This window comes from Heterodontus francisci, chromosome 9, assembly GCF_036365525.1.
Source record: "Heterodontus francisci isolate sHetFra1 chromosome 9, sHetFra1.hap1, whole genome shotgun sequence".
In the NCBI taxonomy this organism is placed as follows: Eukaryota; Metazoa; Chordata; class Chondrichthyes; order Heterodontiformes; family Heterodontidae; genus Heterodontus; species Heterodontus francisci.
This window is the reverse complement of record NC_090379.1, coordinates 51,412,160-51,436,643: the sequence shown is the minus strand read 5'-3', so window position 1 is coordinate 51,436,643 and position 24,484 is coordinate 51,412,160. Positions and strand designations below refer to the sequence as shown.

Sequence of the window (24,484 nt, the reverse complement as noted above, 5' to 3'; positions counted from 1 at the left end):
AATACTCTGTCCAACAGTCTAGCTACTGCTATACTACTCCCACCAGTGTTTTCTAACCCTTGTTAATTTTATTTCCAGTCATACTGTTTCTACTTCCTGCCCTTCAAAGCCTAGATCCTTCCTCATTACTGTCCTTACGTCATTTTTTTATTCTTTCATGAGATGTGAGCGTCACTGGCAAGGCCAACATTTGTTGCCCATCCCTTTGCTATTAGAGCTACCCCACTTCATAGAAACATAGAAAATAGGAGCCAGAGTAGGCCATTTGGCCCTTCGAGCCTGCTCCGCCATTCATTATGATCATGGCTGATCATCCAACTCAGTCACCTGTTCCCGCTTTCGCCCCATACCCTTTGATCTCTTTAGACCCAAGAGCTATATCTAACTCCTTCTTGAAAACATACAATGTTTTGGCCTCAACTGCTTTCTGTGGTAGCGAATTCCACAGGCTCACCACTCCCTGGGTGAAGCCATTTCTCCTCATCTCAGTCCTGAAAGGTTTACCCCGTATCCTAAGACTATGACCCCTGGTTCTGGACTCCCCCACTATCGGGAACATCTTTCCTGCATCTACCCTGTCAAGTCCTGTTAGAATTTTATAGGTTTCTATGAAATCCCCCCCCTCATTCTTCTGAACTCCAGCGAATATAACCCTAACCGATTCAATCTCTCCTCATACGTCAGTCCCGCCATCCCAGGAACCAGTCTGATAAACCTTCACTGCACTCCCTCTATAGTGAGAACATCCTTCCTCAGATAAGGAGAAAAAAACTGCACACAATATTCCAGGTGTGGCCTCACCAGGGCCCTATATAATTGCAGCGACATCCCTGCTCCTGTACTTGAATCCTCTCACTATGAAGGCCAACATACCATTTGCCTTTTTTACCGCCTGTTGCACCTGCATGCTTACGTTCAGCAACTTGTGTACGAGAACACCTAGGTCTCGCTGCATATTCCCCTCTCTCAGTTTATAGCTGTTCAGATCGTAATCTGCCTTCCTGTTTTTGCTCCCAAAGTGGATAACCTCACATTTATCCACATTATACTGCATCTGCCATGCATTAGCCCACTCAGTCAACTTGTCCAAATCACCCTGAAGCCTCCATGCATCCTCCTCACAACTCACCCTCCCACCCAGTTTTGTGTCATCTGCAAATTTGGAGATATCATCTAAATCATTAATATATATTGTGAATAGCTAGGGTCCTAGCACCGATCCCTGCGGTACCCCACTAGTCACTAGCTGCCATTCGGAAAAAGACCCATTTATCCCTACTGTTTGTTTCCTGTCTGCCAACCAATTTTCTATCCATCGCAATACACGACCCCCAATCCCATGCGCTTTAATTTTACACACTAATCTCTTATGTGGGACTTTGTTGAAAGCCTTCTGAAAGTCCAAATAAACCACATCCACTGGCTCCCCCTCATCAACTCTACTAGCTACATCCTCGAAGAATTCTAGTAGATTTGTCAAGCATGATTTCCCTTTCATAAATCTATGCTGACTCTGCCTGATTCTACCACTGTTCTTTAAGTGCTCTGCTATAAAATCTTTGATAATGGACTCTAGAATTTTCCCCTCTACCGATGTCAGGCTGACCGGTCTATAATTCCCTGCTTTCTCTCTCCCTCCCTTTTTAAATAGTGGGGTTACATTAGCTATCCTCCAATCTGTAGGAACTGTTCCAGAGTCTATAGAATCTTGGAAGATGACCACCAATGCATCCACTATTTCTAGGGTCACTTCCTTAAGTACTCTGGGATGTATACCATCAGGTCCTGGGGATTTATCGGCCTTCAATCCCATCAATTTCCCCAACACCATTTCTCTATGAATACTGATTTCCTTCAGTTCCTCTCTCTCACTAAGTCCTGTGCTCCCCAACATTTCTGGTATGATATTTGTGTCGTCCTTTGTGAAGACAGAACCAAAGTATGCATTTAGTTGGTCAGCCATTTCTTTATTCCCCATAATAAGTTCCCCTGTTTCTGACTGTAAGGGACCTACATTTGTCTTCACCAATCTCTTTCTCTTCACATACCTATGGAAACTTTTACAGTCAGTTTTTATGTTCCCCACAAGCTTACTCTCGTACTCTATTTTCCCCTTCTTAATCAATCCCTTGGTCCTCCTTTGCTGAATTCTAAACTGCTCCCAATCCTCAGGTATGTTGTTTTTTCTGGTAAATTTATATGCCACTTCCTTGGATCTAATGCTATCTCTAATTTCCCTTGTAAGCCAGGGTTTGGCTACCTTTCCCGTTTTACTTTTGCACCATTTTCCAGTCTTTTTGAAATGTCAAGTACCCTGGAATATTCAGTTCCCAACCTTGGTCACCTTGCAAACCATGGGGACAGATTTTAACTCTGTGTAAGTGAGTGGATTTTGAGTGAGTTCAAATCTCTCTCTGTAATGGCTATTGGATCAAACCCATTTATCTCTATTTGTGCCATTAATTTGTCTATCTCGTTATGAATGCTTCGTGCATTCTGATAAAACACCTTCAATTTTAACTGTTTACCTTTTCCCCTGATTTGTCCCTATTCACTGATGCACTATTAGCATCTTTGTCTTTTCCTGTCACACTCAGCTTATCTTTACCTATATCACTACACTGCTCCATGGTCTTGACATTTCTCTTTAGATTTATAAATTTCCCCTCACCTGAACCCTCCCCCCAACAATTTAGACAGACAGGCATGATGGAAATAGCATGTCAGAAGTATGACAAAAATAGATTTAACAGGAAGTAAATGAGATACAGAAAATGCTTGCAGAAACAAGACTTCTAATAGATTATACGCGGATAGAACACTGGCTGTTGTAGAGAGAGCTGTACTTCAGTGCAGGGGTTCTATGACGTCTACAAAAGGTAAGTTTGAAAAAAACGTTCATGGGAAGCCCAGAGGAGCAGAAATGCCCTCTAGAATGTATTGTAACCCAATCGTCACACCTGATGCCATTCCATTTGTTCACGCTCCCACCACCTCCCCATTCACAAACCTGGAATTGACGTCAGGCCACTGCCAATGAGGCAAGTGGTCCGAATTTATCTTTTTAAAAGTGGCAAGCTGCCTGTGGAGGTGCAGCAGGCACCAGCAGCTCACCCAAATAATGTTAATTAGGCTCATATTTGGGCTGGCCTCGGGCCTGCCAATTGGGGGCACACACTTTGTGCATGGCACCCATTTCAGGGCCAAAAAACTGGCCCAAAACAATTTCACTCCCGGTGACTTTTAAGTTCAGTAAAAAGCTTACTGTAAAAAGCTTAAGATAGAGTGGATAGCCAGAGACTTTTTCCCAGGGCGGAAAGGGCTATCACCAGGGGACATAATTTTAAGGTGATTGGAGGAAGGTTTAGGGGAGATGTCAGAGGTAGTTTCTTTACACAGAGAGTGGTGGGTGCGTGGAATGCACTGCCAGCAGTGGTAGTGGAAGCAGATACATTAGGGACATTTAAGTGACTCTTGGATAGGTACATAGATGATAGTAGAATGAAGGGTATGTAGGTAGTTTGATCTTAGAGTAGGTTAAAGGGTCAGCACAACATCGTGGGCTGAAGGGCCTGTACTGTGCTGTACTGTTCTATGTTCTATGTTCTAAATGGGCTAGTGTGTGTGTATATTTTATAATAGTATGCCCCACCCCTGCTTTATTTGCTTAAAACCTATTACATTTCCAACCTTTGCCAGTTCTGATGATAGGTCACTGACCTGAAACGTTAACTCTGCTTCTCTCTCCACCATGCTGCCAGACCTGCTGAGTATTTCTAGCACTTCTTGTTTTTATTTCAGATTTCCAGCATCTGCAGTATTTTGCTTTTATTTTAGTAATGCTGTGGTAATGTTCATGAAGACAAGCGATTGGGATGTGCATAATGGAGTTTTTTTTTAAAGCGATGCAGTAAATTTGAAATAGTTAACACAACCATATGCAATTTGAACATTATTCTGACACATATTTATTTATATTTTATTATAGGCCTTGCCTTTAAGGTATGCAGTTATCTAGAATTGACACCCCCTATTCAGTCTATGCTAGAAAATTGTTATGACCAGGTGAGAAAGGTGTCTGGGGGTCCCTCTCAGCCTTCACCTGGTCTTACCATAACAGGGTTTAATTTTTAAAGCACTGTATTTTTAGCTCACCCTTGGTGAATCCTTATTTACCACTTTACAATTATAAGACAAAGAAACCAGCACAAACCAGTTTCCTTAGGTTTAAAGAAGAAAAGTTGAAATTTATTAAACTTAAACTCTAATTCGGTTGACACCTACGGATTCACGACGCGCCCACGCGAGCATGCATATGCGATACACACATGCAAAAAGAGACAGAAAAGAGCAGAAGAAATAAAGTGGAAAAGTTTGAGGCAATATCTGAAGAGTTTTTATTACGGTTCTTCGAGCTCACTGTAGAGTCCTTGATTGTAGGTAGATCTTGCTTTTCATTGAGGCTCAGTATTCTTCTTAAACCTTGTTCGCTCACGGAGACTTTTCTCTCTTGGGGTTCATGTGTTTTCAGTGGATTCAGAGGCTTGTGAGAGAGAGATGGGAGCAGACAGCAGAGATCTTCAGTCCAGGAGCAAACAGTCTTTTTCAGTTCAAACTCTCTTTGGCCAGTTCAAAAAACCCTGGAACAGCCAGTTAGTTATGTGATCAGCTGGTCCAAACAGTCCTGGCCCCTGTGGATTGCTTCACCCCAGCAGGTTCTGGAGTGCACTTCCCCACCCCCTCACTGTCCGGTGATCAACATCCATTGTGGGTTGCATGAGTCAGGGAATTGTCCTTTGTCTACACAAGCACCTTTCTGTTAGTATGCAAATGTTTTTTTCTAGCCACGGCTGATCTGTTCAACAAGTCATTTCCTCGCTCCAGCAACAGTCAAAAATCAATGTTCACATGAAAAAACCAATGTGCTTAATTCTTGGCAGGTGGGAGCCTGCATAACAAAATATTGAAGATAGAGAACACGTTTACACAATATCTACAAAGCACCCGAATTATTACAACTTGAAGTTTTATGTTGCTAAATTCATTTAATACAGAGTTTTATAGATAAAATACAGTAAATTCTACAAATGGAATTGAATGTAGATAACACAGAAGTTCATATTGCTCCATACTTCAACAGCTATAAAATAAAAACAAAAATTTGATTTTTCAGACATGAAGACAAACTTCAAACAATTTTTATAAAATTATTTTATTTTGTTCCATAAAATAAAAAGACTCAGTTCCCCTGTCTGTGATTGTGTAGGGGTATTTTAAGTGAGACTCATAACACACACAATGGAGTGATAAGTTTACAAGTTCATGCTGATGACAGTGAGCCATCTCAGAAATTCAATTGTTCTCTGCCAGTAATTTAGAGTAGAAAATTACAGCTGTCGTCAACCGAGAAGAGGTCTAAACATGTTTTTCTGTCTTGAGAAGATTGACTCCACCTGTATCACCAACACTGGGCCCAGGTTTTGGGTGGCTGCTGATTAGTACAATAGAAGACCTAATGCTTCCACCAGATCCTGAAAACCCCAAGAGGTTTCTTCCTGTAACCTGGCCTGAAGGTCAGAATGCAGGGTTCTATCAAACCTGCCCCCCAGAAATCCAGCAGCACATATATCTATCAACACATGAACTACCTGATCTGAAAGGCCAGACTTGATGATGGTATATAGATATAAACAGAATGTTATGTTATGTATGTTATAATGTGAATGCTACTGTGAGTATTATTATGGCGTGTGAGTTCTTATATACCTTTTGTCTACTTCTGATAATTCAAAAGTAATGTTTTAGATGAAATATTTTAAATTATCTATGAATTTGAATTAAGGAATGCTTAATAACACTGCTAAGTGGGAATTTAGTGGCACAATAAATTATCAGATATATAAGAACTTAAGAAGTAGGAGCAGGAGCAGGCCATATGGCCCCTCGAGTCTGCTTCACCATTTGATAAGATCGTGGCTGATCTTGGCCTCAACTTCATTTTCCTGCTGTTCCCCATAACCCTTGACTCTCCTATAGTTCAAAATCCTATCTATCTCAGCCTTGAATATATTCAATGACCCAACCTCCACAACTCTCTGGAGTGGAGAATTCCAAACCTTCTGAGAGAAAAAGATTCCTCCTTGTTTCCGTCTTAAATGGGAGACTGCTGTTCTGAAGCTATGCCCATACTTCTACATTCCTCCATGAGGGGAAACATCCTCTCAGCATCTACCCTGTCAAGCCCCCTCAGAATCTTATGCTTCAATAAGATTATCTCTCATTCTTCCAAACTCCAATGAGTATAGCCCAACCTGCTCAACCTTTCCTCTTAAGGCAACCCGTTCATCCCAGGAATTAATCCAGTGAACTTTCTCTGAACTGCTTCTAATGCAAGTATATCCCTCCTTAAATAAGGAGACCAAAGCTGTACGCAGTACATTAATTGTGGTCTCCCCAATGCCCTGTATAGTTGTAGCAAGACTCGCCTACTTTTATACTCCATCCCCCTTGCAATAAAGGCCAACATTCTATTTGACTTCCTAATTTGAAAATAATTTGAATTAGGTGAACATTTAAGAGGAATTGACTGTATTCCAACATTTTTACACCTACCTTGCAATATGCAGCACTTTTCTGGATATTACTTGTGCACAGTTCCAGAGCAGACACCTGTTTTGAAATGAAAAAAGATTGTCAAATATCAGAAATGTGAAACAGCCGAGTTTTAATTGTTTAAAATAGTTGTTCTCCTCATGTGAATGCGAAGATTGGGGAAAGTAACAAATTTATTGATGCATATTAGAGCAGAAAGAAACGTAACAAGTAATTAGCAGATATGATGTTATGAAGTACTTATTTTTCTACGTTTGAACCTTTTCTATGATCTTCCAGCCCTGCAATATCAGGGGCTGGCATGGACCTCACCACCAAGTGCCCAGAAATATTCACTCCTGAATGTCTAGGTCAAAGACGTTTCATAACAATACCAACCTGTCCCATAATAGATATAGCACCTAAACAATAGCTCAGGAAGCAGTAGCCCCATGTTTTGACCTTGATCTGCATCCAGTGTTAGAGAAAATCTGGGCATGAAGTATTAATTTGCATGGAAGTTTCATTGCTGTGTCTTCTTCAGGTATAATCAGGTACAGATACCAGAAAAGCCATCAAGGAAGTTTGGGCACACTGCTTTTCAAAAGCAAATGAGAGCAAAGGATTAGCAGCCATTATTCTTCTGCATTGCACCTATTTTTGGGCCTTATTTAGGAGAAGGGCAATAGAAAATTGATACTGCTGCCCCATACATTGCATATGTGGCGGTGCTTGTGCAATGGTGCTCTGAGACTTGCAGGTAGTCAGAGGGTTATTGTGCCTCCAAGCAATAAATCCAGGTAAGAAAGGCTAAGAGCGAATTCAAAAGACATCAAAAGGAACAATAAAATATTTTACACTTATATCAGTAAAAGGAGAATTATTAAAACCAAACTGGGTTAGAGGAGAGAACTGTCAATTTTTAGATGTTGATCAAAAACAGAGGCCATATTTAATGTGTATTTTATATTGATCTTTGCTAAAAGAGAAATGTATCACAGAGAATGTGAATCCTGAAGTGATTGTGAGGTGAGTGATATTTTGATGGAAAGAAGGAACATTTTAGAGAAATTAGATAAGCTAAAGGAAAACAAAGGAGCAGGGCCCAGCAGGATACCTCCTAGGATTCTGAGCAAGGAAATTGCAGAGGCCTGAGAAATTATGGGCAGAATTTTATCCTAACAGACTTGCACACGGTGGGAATGCCAGTTGTGGGTCAGGACCCCATTTGATTCAGTAATTGGCTTTGTTGTGGCATCCCGCTTCCAGGTTTCCCTACCAATCGAAGAGGGTGGGCAGGATGTCAAAGGAAGGATTTCTGGTTAAAGGAACCCTGACTCGGGTCAGAATGTTTGAATTGTACATTGATTCCTGATGCTTCAATAATCATGGATGGAAAGGAGATCTGGGAATACTGCCCTCTCCCACCCCAGCTCGCAGACTTTTACTTGGAGGTCATGCTGTGAGATCTGACAATCTGAAGTGAGGTGATGTTTCCCAAGGATGGGAGGGAGAGGCCAGCCTCTCAGACCAAGTAGGCATGAATGGAAGTAGCCAAGGCAGTGAGCAGCCGGAGAGAAGTTTTTGATCTGTGATTCATTGTGGTACCTAGAACCTGGATACAGGGCACCAAGTGGTTCAAGGACTTAGAAGGGCAGGAAAGGTAAGTGGCATAACACAATCCTTACACTCTGACTTTACCAGTATTCTCCTGAACATCATTCCTCAGGACAACACACCTTGCAGCTCCATTCCTCTCCAGAGACCTCCTCATATCCCTATCTGAACAGCCAACACTCACTCTCATCTTTGTGCCATCTCACACCCACCCTCTTCAAATTCACAGTCACCCTCTTCAAATGTTGCCCTTCCTCCTCTCCACACAATGCATTCTCCACAGTCACAACTCACTGCTTTCTCTCCTTGCAGTAGAATAGTGTGCAGAGCTCCAGGGAGAGGCAGAGCACTGGGTTTGGGTCCTTCAGTAACAAACACCTTGGCAGCCACTGGCAATGTGTGCCCATCTGGTCCACTGGGAAGGAGGTCTTGCTCCAGGAAGCTGAAGATGTTAGCAACAACCTGCTGTGATCTGTGAGCTTCATGAGGCACTGGTGCTCACACATATGGAGAGAGCTGATCCTCTGCCTGTAGACCCTCTGTTGGGCATTTAGCCTCCTTCGAGCTGGATCTCTGCATCCATCCCCTCTATCCTGTGGAGTGGTATGTGGCTGAGGAAAAGACAGCTGATGTTGTAGCTCATCTTGCTTCTGCTGCTCCAGATGCTCCTGGTGCTGTAGGTGTTGCTCCTGCTACTCCTCTTGTTTCTCATCGGAGGTGCATAAATTGTTCCCATGCTACAGTGAAGGCTGATAGCAGATCCAGGTGAGTGAAGCCCAAGACAGGTGAACTGACTTCTAAGAAGTTGCAAATCACCTATCAAGCAGCAAGAGCACACTTTCTGAGGAAGTGCTGTGAGCACCAGCCTCTCATGGCTGTAGCTATTCAATTTCACTGTGGGAAGGCTTCCCAACATGTCAGTTTCACTGAAGAAGCTCCACTGTGGTTGATCCTGGCAAGTTCCATACAACTTGAGAAACCTTTGCGCTGGCTGTTAAAGCCAGAATGCTCGGTTAAAGCCTGACTTAATTGGAGATTTAAATATTGAAATTTCTTACTCGACAGCTCCAAAGGGGATTTTCATTCGCCTGCAAACCTGCGTTAAACCTAGAAGTGGGTGGGACCATGTTGGGCTCTCGATCCAAAGCCACTTTTTAACCCCTTGCCTGCACCAAAACCTGCCTCCCCTTGGCAGTTAAAATTCTGCGCTATATTTCAGGACTCTGTTGAGTGTGAATGTGTGCTGGAGAGTGGGCAATATAACAGCCATTTTTAAAAAGGGGGACACAGCTAAGTGGGTAATTACAGGCCAGTTTAACATCTTGAGATAGGGAATTTTTTACAGTCTTTATTTAAGGGTGAAATTACCCTTTATCTAGAAAAAGAGAAAATAATTAGAAGTAGCCAGCTTGGATTTCAAAAGGGATAACTGTGTTTGGCAAACCTTATAGAAACTTTTGAGCAAGTAAGACATGGTAGATGGAGAAAATCCAGTAAATGTAATGCACGTGGACTTTAGGAAAGCCTGTGACAAGGTAGCATATGAGAGATTACTATAGAAGAGTAAGGAGTATGGAATTAGGGGATTTGGTTAGAAGGGAGAAAATAGAGAGTAGGAGTTAAAGGCAGTTGTTTAGAATGTGGTTCAGTTCTTTGGTCATTTCTATTCACTGCATATATCCATAATGGGCCAGAAGTGGGAGATAAAATTCAATGTCAGTAAGTGTGAGGTGATGCCCTGTGGTAAAACAAATAACAGCAGTAATTATATTCTGTTTGGAAGTAGGCTTGGTGCTGCGGAGGACTAGAGGACTTGAAGGTCTAGGTTCGCAAGAGGTTAAAGGCAACACCTCAGGTTGATACGACTGTTAAAAAAGCTCATGGAATTCCAGGTTTAGGAACATAGGAGCAGGAGTAGGCCATTCAGCCCATCGAGCCTGCCATGCCTTTCAATATGATCATGGCTGATCTTCCATTTCAATGCCTTTTTCCCCCATTATCCTCATATCCCCTTATGTCATTTGTATTTAGAAATCTGTCAATCTCTCCTTTAAACATACTCAATGACTGAGCTTCCACAGCCCTCTGGGGTAGAGAATTCCAAAGATTCACAACCCTCTGAGTAAAGAAATTTCTCCTCATCTCTGTCCTAAGTGATTTCCCCCTTATTTTGAAATTGTGTCACCTGGTTCTAGACTCCCCAACGAGGGGAAACATCTTACCTGCATCTACCCTGTCTATTCCTTTCAGTATTTCGTAGGTTTCAATGAGATCACCTCTCATTCTTTGAAACTCTAGAGAATACAGGCCCAATTTTCCCAATCTCTCTTCATAGGACAGTCCCGCCATCCCGGGAACAAGTCTGGTGAACCTTTGTTGCACTCCCTCTATGACAATAATATCCTTCTTAAGGTAAGGGGACCAAAACTGCACACAGTACTCCAGGTGCAGTCTAACCAAGGTTCTTTACAACTGAAGCAAGACTTCACTACTGCTGTACTCAAATCCTCTTGCGATAAAGGCTAACATACCATTAGCCTTCCTAATTGCTTGCTGCATGTTAACTTTCAGTGACAAGGGCATCCAGGTCCCCTTGTACATCTACACTTTCTAATCTCTTACCATTTAAGAAATACTCTGCACATCTATTCCTCCTACCAAAGAGGATAACCTCACATTTTTCCACATTATATTCCATCTGCCACGTTCTTGCCCACTAAGTCTGACCAAATCCCCTTGAAGCCGCTTTGCATCTTCCTCACAACACACATTCCCACCTAGTTTTGTGTCATCCGCGATCTTGGAAATATTACATAAATTTTATTTTATATCTTAAGGTATAGAATGTAAAAGCCTGTCTGGTATGAAAAAATGCAAATGTGAAGAAAGACTTCATGAAGTGGGGCTTTTTCAAATTATGGGGACATATTATAGAAAGGTTTAAAATTGTTAAATGATTGGACAGGGTAGATAAAAACAGACTGCTTCCAGTAGTTGAAGAGTCATGAACAATGAACCATAAGAATAATTGTATGCGATTTAGAACAGACGGCAGTAGAAAACTGCTTACACGAGGTTGTGACACTGTGGAATACACTTCCAAGGTTAGTGTTTGAGGCAGAAACAGTGTCAATATTCAAGATTGGATAGACTGGATGAAAGAAAGGGGTTGAAGGGAAATGGGAACAGAGTGAGCAAATGTAATTTAAACTATTTGCTTGCTCAGAGGGTAAATGCCAACATGGACTGGATAGGCTGAATGGTCTGTCTCTTTGTTGCAACTCCAACGTACTTCTATGAATAAGAAAAAAGTCCCAAACTACATCAGGAGCTGCAAAGAAGATGGATAGATTTATCATGACTGACATAGACCATAGCCAATCAGGAGAACCAAGGAACTTGCAGAAGAAAAAAAATCAGCAAAGTCCTATCAAATAATTCAAATTCATCATGCAGGTAACTTTGAAATCATTGCTAAAACAAATAATAATTGTTACTGCACAAGCACACACAATGTTAAAGAATCGTTTTGGATTTGTTAGCAGAAGCAGCTGGGTGAAAATTCTGGAACTCCCTTCCAAACACCGTGGACTGCAGCAGTTCAAGAAGGCAGCTCACCACCACCTTCTCAAGGGCAATTAGGGATGGGCAATAAATGCTGGCCTAGCCAGCAACGCCTACATCCCATGAACGAATAAAAAAAAGCAGTGTACAGTTCATCAATCACTGTTTCTCTCTCTCAAACAGGCTCTGTCTATGAAGTAAGATCATAATAGGTTTAAGTGTTGAGAATACCCTCAGGGATTCTCCTGATGAGCTGCCTTAACTTTGATGGATAGCCAAATAAATGGGGTTTATGCTCATTGTCAACCAAAGTTGTGACAGTCACTTAGAAGAGTCACCTAGGAAATTGTCTGCAAAGGAGTTCATAACTGTTGAATATGAGCTTACCAAAGAAAAAACTCTGAAAATTAATTCTCCAGTTTTTTTGAAGTTTGTTTGTGAGACAAAGGGCTGAATTTTAATTGGGCTGAGGAGGTGGGACGAGAGGCGGGCATGCCAACAATTTTGCATCCCTGAGCAGTATGCTGGATTCCCAACATGGTCCCGCCTTCCAGCGATTTTGATGGCGACACCGGGTACTGTGTAGCGGCAATCTGACTGAAAGTGGTGGGTCGTTAATTGAGCATGTAAACAAACCAATTGAGAGCTCGAAGGATAGAAAGTGATTTTGGAGGGGAGTCGCAGGGAACACACAGGATCACAACCATGTCCTGGTGACAGGCTGGGAGACTAGCGATGCCTCAATTAATTTCCCCCACTCTGCAGCCACAGTTGCTGAAAGAACATAGCTGCAGCCGCAGGCCATCTTGTGGAGGGATGCCGCCTCTAAAATGAAGGCATAGCAACTGTGGCCACATTTTATTTGCACATGACAATGAAAAGGCTTCAGAGATTGCCTCCATCTTGGGGTGCCCTTTCGGTCTCTCATCTATATCGGCAATGCCCACCTCCCCTGGTGGGGTTGCCAGCTGCCCAGAGCCTCTGGCACTCCTATTGGCCCTCCAGACTTGGGAGACTACCTGCCATCCTTAATTGGATGTGGCTCTAGGAGGCAGCCTCTTAATTGGCCTCCTCCTCCAAAATCTCCCTCATGGTCCCACCGTTGGTATTCCTGGGTGCCTGACCTGTATTTCATCCTGACAGTGAGATCGGGACCTGGGATCAAAAATTCTGCCTAAAGACGCTGAGAACTCCTTTTACCCTTTGAAGTGACACAGTTTGCCACCTGCATTGTATAAATTCTAATGCATGCTGAGAAAACAAAAGTGCAAGCAGAGCACACAATTTAGCTGATGGCTACAGGAAGGGATCACATCCAGAAATGCTCAACTGCATTTTCCTGATCTTGATATTATCAGCAGGGGAGAAAAAATAATAAGCAAGAATTTTGTATTTTTGTTTTCTAAGCATGCATGTGTACACTTTGCAATATTATCCTGTATACTAAGGAGCATTTATTTGGGAAGCCAGTGTAATATTAATTACATATAACATTGAAAAAAGGTTCCATGTGGGTGCATTTTTCAGTTGTTTGCAATGAATTGTGACAAAAAAAACTTTGAGGCAGTCTTACCAGCTTCTACTTGATCTTTCAATGTTTCAGTAGTAGAACATTTTGGAGTAAATTCTCCTTTGCATCTGGTTATAGAATTCCGTTTCTGAAGAAAACCTTTTTTTATATTAAATAGAAGTTTCTCCACGATATTGTTCCTATCTTGTTTTGCTAATGATTTGTGAATTGAAAAGCAAAGAAAGTACATATTATTATGTATGCTTTGGAAGTTAAATTTGCATCAGTAATTTCAGACTTTATCATTTTTGTCTTAGGTTCAAGCATAAAGGTTGTAAAAAGCTGAAATACGTCAAGAAATACAATCCAAAATTTATATTATCCTGATAAACAAATTAGCGCACAGTTTGTGTTTTTTAACAAGCAGTAGTAAAACCACTGTGACAGTATTACTGCCATGAAATATAACATTGATAAAGAGTTTTCTGGTTGAAAGAATAGAGGCAGCCATAATACATTTATACAGCAAGTGAGATGTTTTTTGATTGGGGTCAAGGGTTATCTGCTGCACATTTGGCTTTGGAACTGTGCTACAGTCAGATCCATAGGTCAACTAGAGCTCTCATGGAGCATACAGTTCATGTCCTCAAATAACCATTCTGTTATTCTGAGCCTGTACAGGTCTGGTGGATCTCTAATATACTGTACAAAAAAATGTCCGGTATAGTAGTGGTTTGCTCAGTGCTGCATAACGTTACTCAGAAACGGGGAAAACAAATGGGAAGCCCATTGGGCAAGAGCAAGGTCCTTCAGCATGATGAGGGAGAGGACGTTGATGACATAAGAGGATGGCAAGAATGCAGACAGTTCCCATATTTGTCTGCAGTTGGAGCTCTTCGGCAACAACTCATTGAGGAGCACTTCATTTGAACAATCGTTGCATCCCTGCATTAAAAGAGTCATGTCTAAGATCTCTCCTATTCCTTCCACCCTCAAACAAACTGCATCTGACCAAAGGTCAGGTTGATATTCATGCTAACTAATATTGCAAACAATCAGATGTACAAGTACACTGTCGTGCATTAAGATTTCAAAAGTCACAGATCTGGGTTATGGCCTGGCCTCCCAGAGACTGATAGGAATATATTTTTTCTTTCCTTATATTGATATCCTTACAAAGGGATGATACAAGCCCTTAAAGTTCCTAACCATTCAGAAACATTGGTCTGCATCTTTTTTGGGCCTAAAATGTTTTTTTAGAATAAGACCTAGCTAAACCATATGTTTAATGAATAAATTTGTTAATACTAAACCAGTACTATTGTCTCTCAACTTACTGGTGTATTCATTTGGTTCATTTATCCCTTTTGCTTCTTGCATAGCAAGTTGTTGCTGTCTTCTCTTCACTTTTGCTTCCTGTTCTTTTCTTTCATGATTATCCTACATCCAGAAGCATAAAGAGTTATGTAAGTGTAGTTCTAAGGCAAACAAGTCAGTTAGTCACTTTTTATGCCAATATAGACTATATTACAATTTTGCTTACTTATTACCTTTATTGCTTGCAAGAACAGTTCGCTGAATGTTTTGAGCGTGATGAACAATTCATCCAGTGAAAACTTATTTTGATCTTCACAGAAATATTCAGCAACTTGTTTTCTTTCATACTCTATGGCCTTCAGAAGATTCTTAAGCTCCTCAGATATAGCGAGACCTTGCTGCAAATTAATTCTTGTTAATAGTGGAATGCTACAAATGTGATTTTGAGAAATTTAACTTAGCATTGTTCAAGTCCCATTCAGGACTTGAGCATAAAAATCAAGCATGACACTCCCAGTATAGTACTGAGGGGATACTGCACTGTTGGAGGTGCCGTCTTTGGGATGAGGCATTAAACTGAGGCCCCATCTGCCCTTTCTGCTGGATGTAAAAGATCCCAAGGCATTATTTCGAAGCAGAGCAGGGCAGTTATCCTTGGTGTCATGGCCAATATTTATCCTTCAATCAACATCACAAAAACAGATTATCTGTTCATTATCACATTGCTATTTGTGGGAGCTTGCTGTGCACAAAATTAGCTGTGGCGTTTCTTGCATTACAGCAGTGACTACACTTCAAAAGCACTTTGAGACATCTGGTGGTTATGAAAGGCATTACATAAATGCAAATCTTTATTTTCTTTCATTGTAATTTCACTTACCTGAATTGGATTTCTGAATTGTAATTTTACATCATCTATAGATGACATAATGTCATTACTGATCTTCTTCAAGTGGTGTGAAAGGCTGTTTACTTCAGATTGGATTAAGTCAATTTTAATACTGCAGAGAAACCAGTCAGATGTTATAAAAATCTGTGTGCCGTGTAAAGCCACATCTTTTGCATGCTTAGGAATCAATAAAAACAATGCACAAACTGGCAAGTTTCCATTTATAACATTTCAAAATACAAGCTTAATCTTGTATTATATTTAGTATGGCACAGAAACCCCACTATGGTCCCTAAAGAACTGGATCATATTTGAAATTTTGTTCAATTGCAGCAAGTTGCAGTGCTTTGTCCCATGAGATAATAGGAGACAGATTTACATCCGTGATTTTCCTATGGTGAATTATTGATAGTAACTTTACTGGCAGCATTGAATGGAAGCCAGGCGTTTCCTCAAAGGGATGAATGAAAAATTGCCTTGAGCTACTTTTATACATCTCCAGGTGGCTGGTTGGTGTTGTGGTATCTTCACGCTCCACCCTTGGAGAATAGTGTGAAGTAGTGGGAGGATTCACAGGCTAATTAACAATCTGATAGGCTGTGACGTGAACGCTCCTTCCATGTTGGTGGCTAGCCCTATGTGGTGGGAGGGTAGTAGCTGGTAATGCAGAGCGACATTATCAAAAATTTAGAAGGAAGTTAACTGTCCGGTCTTTCAATTTGGAAATATGTTTGATACATTGGGGAGGAGGGGAGGCAATTTAGTTTTGAAATAAAACATCACATTGCATGTCTGAAATCAAGAAATTGTTGTACACAAATCTGAGTTTTACACCTCTTATGGTTGAATTTCTAATGCATACTGCTACCGTGCAGTTTAAATAAAACCTAGCGTATTGAATGTGACTTTAGGTTGTGTGCTAAAGGTACTCTGGACCTACAATCATTTCAAGATGACAACTTAAAATTCCTACCTTGCTGCCTCTGATATGGATTTCAGGTCATCAGGAAGATTTAGAAGATCTGGATAGGATTTTTCTACTTCCTGTTGTAAGGAATAAAGTGAGGAATGCAATGTAACACTTGGACTGCAAAACATTTAAAATATCTGATTCATAGCACGAAATGCTACTGTACCTCCACAGCATAATGTAGCAGTGTGATTTGTGGCTGTCTTGCTTTTGTCTCTTTCAGTTTAAGCAGAGAGTTTACTTTGAACCCACCTGCATTTCCGGTGGCACTGCCCTGATACCAGAAAAAGATGTGGTGAACACACTTGACAATGTATTCTGCTTTTTACAATTTTCTATTAATGATCATGGAAAGAGGTCACTTAACGTTTCCTACATTACAACAGTGACTACAGCTCATTGCTGTAAAGAGCTTTGGGATGTCCTGAGGTTGGGGCAGGTGCTATATAAATGCAGGTCTTTTTTTTTCTTTTTTACTCTCCTACTTCAGTAAATCCATGTTATTTTAGGGAAATTAGTCTTTGTCACACTTATACACACACTTGTGTAAAGTATTTTTTTTGGAATAATGAGACAAATTCTGCTACCAATGCAATTGTACCTCCCCTGGCATAGTGCATTGACCATCTCAAATTTGTACTGCAGCTCATTTGAATAATTACACATAGCTGCAAATGCAGCTTTGTCCGAGAGCAGGAAGAAAGCCAAGTTAAAACCTTAGAATTTCTAGTTAACAGGTCCAAATAAAAGGGATGTACTCATTTAAAGTGCCTGTATATGTGGGAAAAATGTTTATTTTAAGTTTTATCAAGCTTGAAAATGAACTGCGAGTGCAGGTCCATGAGAAACATTGGGCAATGTGTCTAAATGTACACTGAATGAAAGGCCTCTGCCTCAAGTTGGTTGCTCCCTCTGCACCCACTACAGATTTGTATAGCAGAGCAGAAAGTTGAGAATTTCTGTAGCAGTGTATTTTTTTAAACTGATTGCTTGATTGGGAATTTTGAAAACACAAAATTAGTTGACTTTTTGTAAATAATTAGAAAATCCAAACTTTAATAGCATTGTCCAATTTATGTAGGAATGTTCAATGTATATTTTCTGCCTAGTTAATAAATTTGCTTAGTTATTATGAAAAAGTGTCCCGAAAAGTGTTGCAAAAAATTTATAACATTTGTAATATACATACATAGTTGAGAAAGTTTCCAATTTTAAGAATCAGATGACAGAAGTGGGGCAGTCTTGAGGCAGATAGAAGATCTGTACAAAAACAGAAAATGTGGAAAGTCACATCATGGTACTGTACCTCATGACTATAATTCATGGTGCTTTTTTTTTAAACAGTTCTGTTGGATCCATGGACATTTAAAGTGCAGGTTTATACTGATATGAACGCAATTTCATTTTCAAAATGAAGGGTAAACTGGTTTATCAATCAATAGTCAGACATTGACCTGATTCTGGAGTGAAGCGAATTGAGACTAGGTGCAGCTGGCAGTCTCACACCATTTCAGTTTAATACCACATGCAACATAAAGTCATTGTGGTGGTGATTGGTGAACCTGGTTTGCAAAGAGCTTAGGATGTCTAAACTTCTAAATTTTTAACTACTGAGAGACAGCATATGTAAAATTCTGTCCTAAACAGTATAGCTAAAATTCTAGTTGGACAGGAGCCAAGAAATGCAAACAAGTTTTGCCTGGTTGGAGCCTGAACAACAGCTATTGTTCTCAGCCCAGTAGGTGAGTATAAGCACATCCTTGGAGGTCATGCAGCAATAATCTGCTGGGCAACATATTTTGTACATTTGCAATTGGATTAAATAAAAAGTAGGGTCTGGAAGGTGTGCAGCCTCCACATAACCTTTATGCTGGATTTTTCGACAACTTAAACCTGGAAGAAGCTTGGAACATCTAGGAAGCTGGTACTCTAAAATTCACTCAATGTAGCTTTTAGACAAATAAAGTTTTTAAATTTGTTGTCTCGCTTTTCTTCAAATAATTTTGAAAAACAAATAAGCAAATATAAAAGAGAAAGATTAGGGGACATTTTACTGGGTTGGAATCGAGGTGGGTTGAATCGTCTGGGCACAGTGCATGATGGAAAATTGATTCCTTGTGGTCACAGAGTAGTCCCTTGACTGGGCTTGTTTTAATATTTGGGGGTATTCATGCAGAAAGACCTGGACAAAATTCAGGCAAATAAGTGGCAAGTAACATTCGTGCCACACAAATGCCAGGAAATGACCATCTCCACGAGAGAGAATCTAACCATCCCCCTTTGACATACAATGGCATTACCATCGCTGAATACTCCACCATTAACATCCTGGGGGTCATCGTTAACCAGAGGCTTAACTGGACCAGCCACATAACTACTGTGGCTGCAAGAGCAGGTCAGATGCTGGGAATTCTGTGGAGGGCAACACACCTCCTGACTCTCCAAAGCCTGTCCATCATTTATAAGGCACAAGTCAGGAATGCGATGGAATACTCTCCACTTGCCTGTGTTACAAGTAGGTGAGGAAGGGTTTAAGGGTACCCCTCTCCCCTCTTTTCCCTCTCCTTGTTTGACCACAACAGGATTATTTCTTTTTAAATGGATACACTTGCCAATTCAGTGAGTGTTAAAGTGTTCACGTGCCGTGATCATAAAAAGAGCCAATCGGACATGTTTTCTCAAGTTAACAAGGAAAGAGGTTAGCTTTATTGTACTTAAAGCAATTTAAATAAAATAACAAAATATGCTCCAATTTTTACAGACACAAACACAAATAGGTTACAGAGTGGGGAAGGATAGATTGGTCGAATTAGAGTCCAAAAAAATAAAAGGATTTTACAGTCAGTGGAGGTTGGTGACTCAGCTGGCTTCAGGCTGAATTTGGTGGTCACATGACTTTCCTGTGGTGGTCCTGAGGCTTCCAGTTTGAGGATGTGAATGCTGATTCGGTGGTCCTTTGGCTTCTGGTTTGAGGATGTGGATGCTGATTTGGTGGTTCTCCGGGAGGCAGCAATGTGGCTGATTTCCTTCCGGAAACTTCTCTACCCACTAGCATCACCCTCAGGCTTAAGTAATTAAGCACAGTAAGCATCGATTGGTGAACAGACTAACACAATGAAACAGATCAAACACTGAACACGACAGTCTGCAACAGGAGATGCTGGAGTTCGAAGCTTGCAAGGTTTGAGTGGTTTTTCACTGCCAATCTAATATTCAGGTTTCCAGCAGGTGGATTAAAAAAAATCATCATTTGACCTATCACATTTTCACGGCACCTGGATGGATGCAGCTCCAGCAACATTCAAGAAGCTCAACACTATCCAGGACGAAACAGCCCACTTGTCAGCTCATCCAACACCTTAAACATTCTCTCCTTCCACCAACGGAGCAGAGAGGCAGTAGTGTTTACCATTTACAAGACAAGGTGACTCCTGACAATGCAGCGTGCAGCGGCCCGCTGACACCAGAGCGCTGCAAGCTGCGCAAATGGGTCTCCTGCGCTTAGAGGCTGTGCATGTGCAGCCTACATCTTGCGTTGTCAGAACTAACTGGCACATGCACAGGAAAACGCTCTCTCCTCCTTGGCCATTGACTCCAGGCTGCTTGCTCCCTGCTTCGCCCCTCTCCCACTCTCCAGCCACTTGGTCCTTGCTTCCCCTCCCCAACCACTGTGCGGCCGCTGGCTTCCGCCCACGCCCACCCCATTCTCCGACTGCTCATTCCCCCCCTCTCCCTCTCACTCTCCGGCTGCTCACTCCCCGCTTGCCCCCCCATCCCTCCAGATGCTAGCTCTAGGCCGCAGGCCGCTTCCCTCCTCTTGGCCACTCGCTGTGGCCAAAGAAGCAAAGCAGGCCAAGAGGGGTGACAAGGCGATGTAGGAGCGAGTGGCCGAGAGGAGGGAAGTGGCCTGCGGCCTAGAGCTAGCGTCTGGAGGGATCAGGGGGCAAGCGGGGAGTGAGCAGCCGAAGAGCGGGATGGCACTGAAATCTCACAGAATTACGCAGGGTGGGCAGCACTGTCAGAGGTGCTGTCCCTCTGATGAGACTTTAAACAGCGCAATGTTCTCCAAGTATCAAACACGTCCATTGTGTGCTGCCATGGGTTGAAGTTGTTTATCTGTGATAAATTTTGTACCATCTTTAATACTGGCAGCTGCCTGAACGTCGCAGACAGTGACGTTTCAGTTGATGAGGCTGCATTTTCGCGTGTGCTAATACAGCACCACCTAGTGGTTGCATTGTCAGCAAACGCAGCCTTTACAAGATGCACTGCAGCAACTCGCCATGGCTCCCTCGACAGCACCTTCTAAACTCTCAAACTCTACCAGCTAGAAGAATAACGGCAGCAGGCTTATGGGAAAATCAGCACCTGCAAATTCCTCTCCAAGTCATACACCATCCTGACTTGGAAATATATCGCCATTCCTTAACTGTCGCTGGGTCAAAAACCTGGAATTCCCATCCTAACAGCACTGTGGGTATACTTAAATCACATGGACTGCAGTGGTTCAGGAAGGCAGCTCACCACCACCTTCTGAAGTGCAGTTAGGGATAAGCAATAAATACTAGCCTTGCCAGCAACACCTACATCCCATGAAAGAATAAAACATGTTCTTTGGCCAAGTGCTGAGGCCTCCAATTGGATGCAGTGATAAAGGCACAAGAAATTACAGCACTGCTGTAGGCCGTAAATCTCTGTGGCTGTCTCAAAGAACTTATGCATCTTGAGCTTTTGGGAGAGTTGGAGAGGAAACAAAGTTCACTGAGGCAAGATTAATCCTGAAACTTGCTGCGAGAAGTCCAAGAGTGTACTTTTCTCCAGTTCGTACTGCCAGCAGACCTAATTTTTAATTTTAAGTGCCAAGGAGGAAAAATTAGTTGTTGAATTAAGCCATCATCATGTTAAAAAGGAGGGCTGGTTGCATAAATACCCCCTTTGTTGATGTTGAGGCGATTCTGGAGCTGCTGAAAGAAGTTGAGCAAAGCAAAAATGCTGTGTTTTTCCTCCTGGAAGGAAAGTAACCCAGACTGGTATGCCAGCATGGCATGTGGTAGCTGGTACCATAAACTCTAGCAGCATTGTCCACAGGACATGGATACATTGCAGAAAGAAATTCGATGATCTCACCAAGAGGGAAAATGTAAACATGAAAAGTTTTGGCTGCAATAAGTGGCAAGTTCATAACATTGTGTGCTCCTACAGTTAACACCCTCAAAATTCTTGATATAATATCCAGGTTGCATGTGAACAGATGAAAAGAATCCTTCACATCAATTCTGGATTTGCTAGAAGTTGCCTTGATGCCATTATTCTCAGTAATTCTGCCCTCCCTGAACTCTTCAAAGAAGATAGTTAAGTGACCAGATGACTGGTAAGTAACAAGGTGTTGAGAGTGCACACACTTTTACCAGATAGAGAATGCCACAAAGGTGTTAAAGGAGCATTTTTACTATAATCGAAATAGAAAATGCTGGAAATACTCAGCAGGCCTGACAGCACCTGTGGAGACAGAAACAGATCTAATCTTTCACATCAATGACCTTTTGAACGGAACTGGGAAAAGGTAGAAATGTAATAGATTTTAAGCAAATGAAAGGGGGGGGGGGGGTGGAGAATGGGAAAAGCACAAAAGGGAAGGTCTGTCATAGGTTAGAAGACAGGAGAGATTAAATGACAGAAGGGTTGGTGGTGCAAGGCAAAAGGGAGTGGTTACGGGACAAGTAAAAAAACAAAAGATGTATTTAAAGGAAGTGTGAATGACAGACTGATGAACAGCTGCCGCCCAAAAGCAAAAACAAGAGAAAAACTTCCAAAACCTGCAAAGAAACAAAATGGGGGCAGAGATTACAGTCTGAAATGGTTGAACTCAATGTTGAGTCTAGAAGGCTGCGAAGTGTCTAATGGAAAGATGAGGTGCTGTTCCTCAAGCTTGCACTGAGTGTCATTGGAACACTGCAGGAGGCTGAGGACAGCATGCGAGCAAGATGGTGAATTAAAATGGCAGGTGACCAGAAGCTTGGGGTCATGCTCGGAGCCTGAACAGAGGTGTTTTACAAAACGTTCACCCAATCTGCGTTTGGTCTCCCCAGTGTAGAGCAGACTGCATTGTGTGAAATGAATACAGTATACTAAATTGAAAGAAGTACACGTAAATCACTTTCACCTAGCAGGAGTGTTTATGGGCCTTGGATAGTGAGGAGAGAGGAGGTAAAAGGGCAGGTTTTGCATTTCCTGTGCTTGCATGGAAAGGTGCTGTGGAAGGGGAGGGCGTGCTGGGGGTGATTGAGGAATGCACCAAGTGTCAAAAAGAAAAATTTCTCTTTGGAATGCTGCAAAGGGAGGGGAGGGGAATATGCGTTTGGTGAACGATCTGTTGACTATGGAAGCTGGTGGGGTGAAAATGAGGACAAGGGGAACCCTATCATGGTTCAGGGAGGGAGGAAAAAGGGTGAAAGCAGAAGTGCGGGAAATGAAACGGACATGTTGGAGGGCCCTGTCAACCATGGTGGGGGGGGGGTGGGGGTGAGTGGTTTGGTGGGGGGAATCCTCAGTTGAGGAAAAAGGAAGACATATCAGATGGTTATGGAAGGTGGCACCATCAAAACAGACGCGATGGAGATAGAGAAACTGGAAGAATGGAATAGAGTCTTTATAGGAAGCAGGATGCGAGGGAGTGCAGTCGAGATAGCTGTGGAGGTCAGTGTGCTTATAGTGAATATTCATTCATAGCCTATCCCCAGAAATGGAGACAGAGAAGTCAAGGAAGGAAATGGAAGGGAAGATTCTGAGACGGACCATGTAAAGGTGAGAGAAAGGTGAAAATTATAAGCAAAGTTGATGATATTTCCAGTTCAGGGTGAGAGCAGGAAACAACACAGATAAAGTCGTCAATGTACTGGAAAAAGAGGCAAGGGAGGGGGCCCAAGTAGGACTGGAACAAGGAATGTTCCCCATATCCCGCAAAAAGGCAGGCTCCCGCAGCTACCTCTGCCATTTCTGCCACCTCTAGTGGGATGCCATCACCAAACACATCTTCCCCTTCTCTCCCCTTTCAGCATTCTAAAGTGACTGTTCCCTTTGCAACACCCTGGTCCCCTTGGTTACGACCAAAGCTGGAGGAGGGCACTGTTAATTCAGTCCCACTTCTCCACAGGTCACAACATATTCTTTTGCGTTTTCCCACTTGTTGAAACAGTCAATCAGATACACTATTTTTCCCAAAATAGAACACACTAACTCGGTTTCTTTACTGAACAACAAAATTAAGTTTATTATAAAACAAGTCCTAACTAGTAATAAGGGAAACAATATCACAGATCAAATTTTTAAAAATCCAACATTAATTTTTTAAAAGTTCCCTTTAGCTTGGTCGCTCCACATTCACACACACACACACATATATTCCAGTTAACTGAAAAAAGTAAAAAAATATTTTAGATCAGAGCTGGTCACTCACCCACTCATGAAAAATAGCAGATGAAACACATAGCACCAAACTAGCACACAATCCAACCTCCGAACAACTAGAATCATAGAGTCATAGAGTCATAGAGCACAGAAACGGGCCCTTCAGCCCATCGTGTCTGTGCCGGCCATCAAGCAACTAACTATTCTAGTCCCATTTTCCAGCACTTGGCCCGTAGCCTTGTACGCGATGGCGTTTCAAGTGATCATCTAAATACTTCTTAAATGTTGTGAGGGTTCCTACCTTTACCACCACTTCATGCAGTGTATTCCAGATTCCAACCACCCTCTGGGTGAAATTTTTTTCCCTTAAATCCCCTCTAAACCTCCTGCCCCTTACCATAAATCTATGCCCCCTGGTTACTGACCCCTCCGCTAAGGGAAAAGAGTCTTCCAATCTAACCTATCAATGCCCCTCATAATTTTGTATATCTCAATCATGACCCCCCTCATCCTTCTCTGTTCTTCATAGCTGAGGTGCTCCAGCCCAGGCAACATCCTGGTGAATCTCCTCTGCACCCTCTCCAGTGCAATCACATCCTTCCTATAGTGTGGTGTCCAG

General features: G+C 42.0%; 1 protein-coding gene across 5 annotated transcripts in view; it reads right to left on the bottom strand.

Moving 5' to 3' along the window:
* The window catches only part of LOC137373747 (inverted formin-2-like), a 107,132-nt gene that overhangs the window by 7,578 nt on the left and 75,070 nt on the right, over positions 1–24,484 (bottom strand). For 2 of the 5 annotated variants that reach the window (XM_068039036.1, XM_068039034.1), the window contains 9 exons: positions 17,648–17,718; positions 16,625–16,732; positions 16,462–16,532; positions 15,480–15,600; positions 14,833–14,997; positions 14,620–14,722; positions 13,346–13,495; positions 6,613–6,669; positions 4,277–5,140 (listed from right to left, as the gene is read on the bottom strand). In XM_068039036.1, the coding sequence (XP_067895137.1) occupies positions 6,641–6,669; positions 13,346–13,495; positions 14,620–14,722; positions 14,833–14,997; positions 15,480–15,600; positions 16,462–16,532; positions 16,625–16,732; positions 17,648–17,718 (818 nt within the window). In that variant the 3' untranslated portion in view covers positions 4,277–5,140; positions 6,613–6,640. Of the gene's footprint in view, positions 1–4,276; positions 5,141–6,612; positions 6,670–13,345; positions 13,496–14,619; positions 14,723–14,832; positions 14,998–15,479; positions 15,601–16,461; positions 16,533–16,624; positions 16,733–17,647; positions 17,719–24,484 lie in introns of those variants that run through there. The other 3 variants (XM_068039035.1, XM_068039037.1, XM_068039038.1) reach the window with 3 other exon arrangements.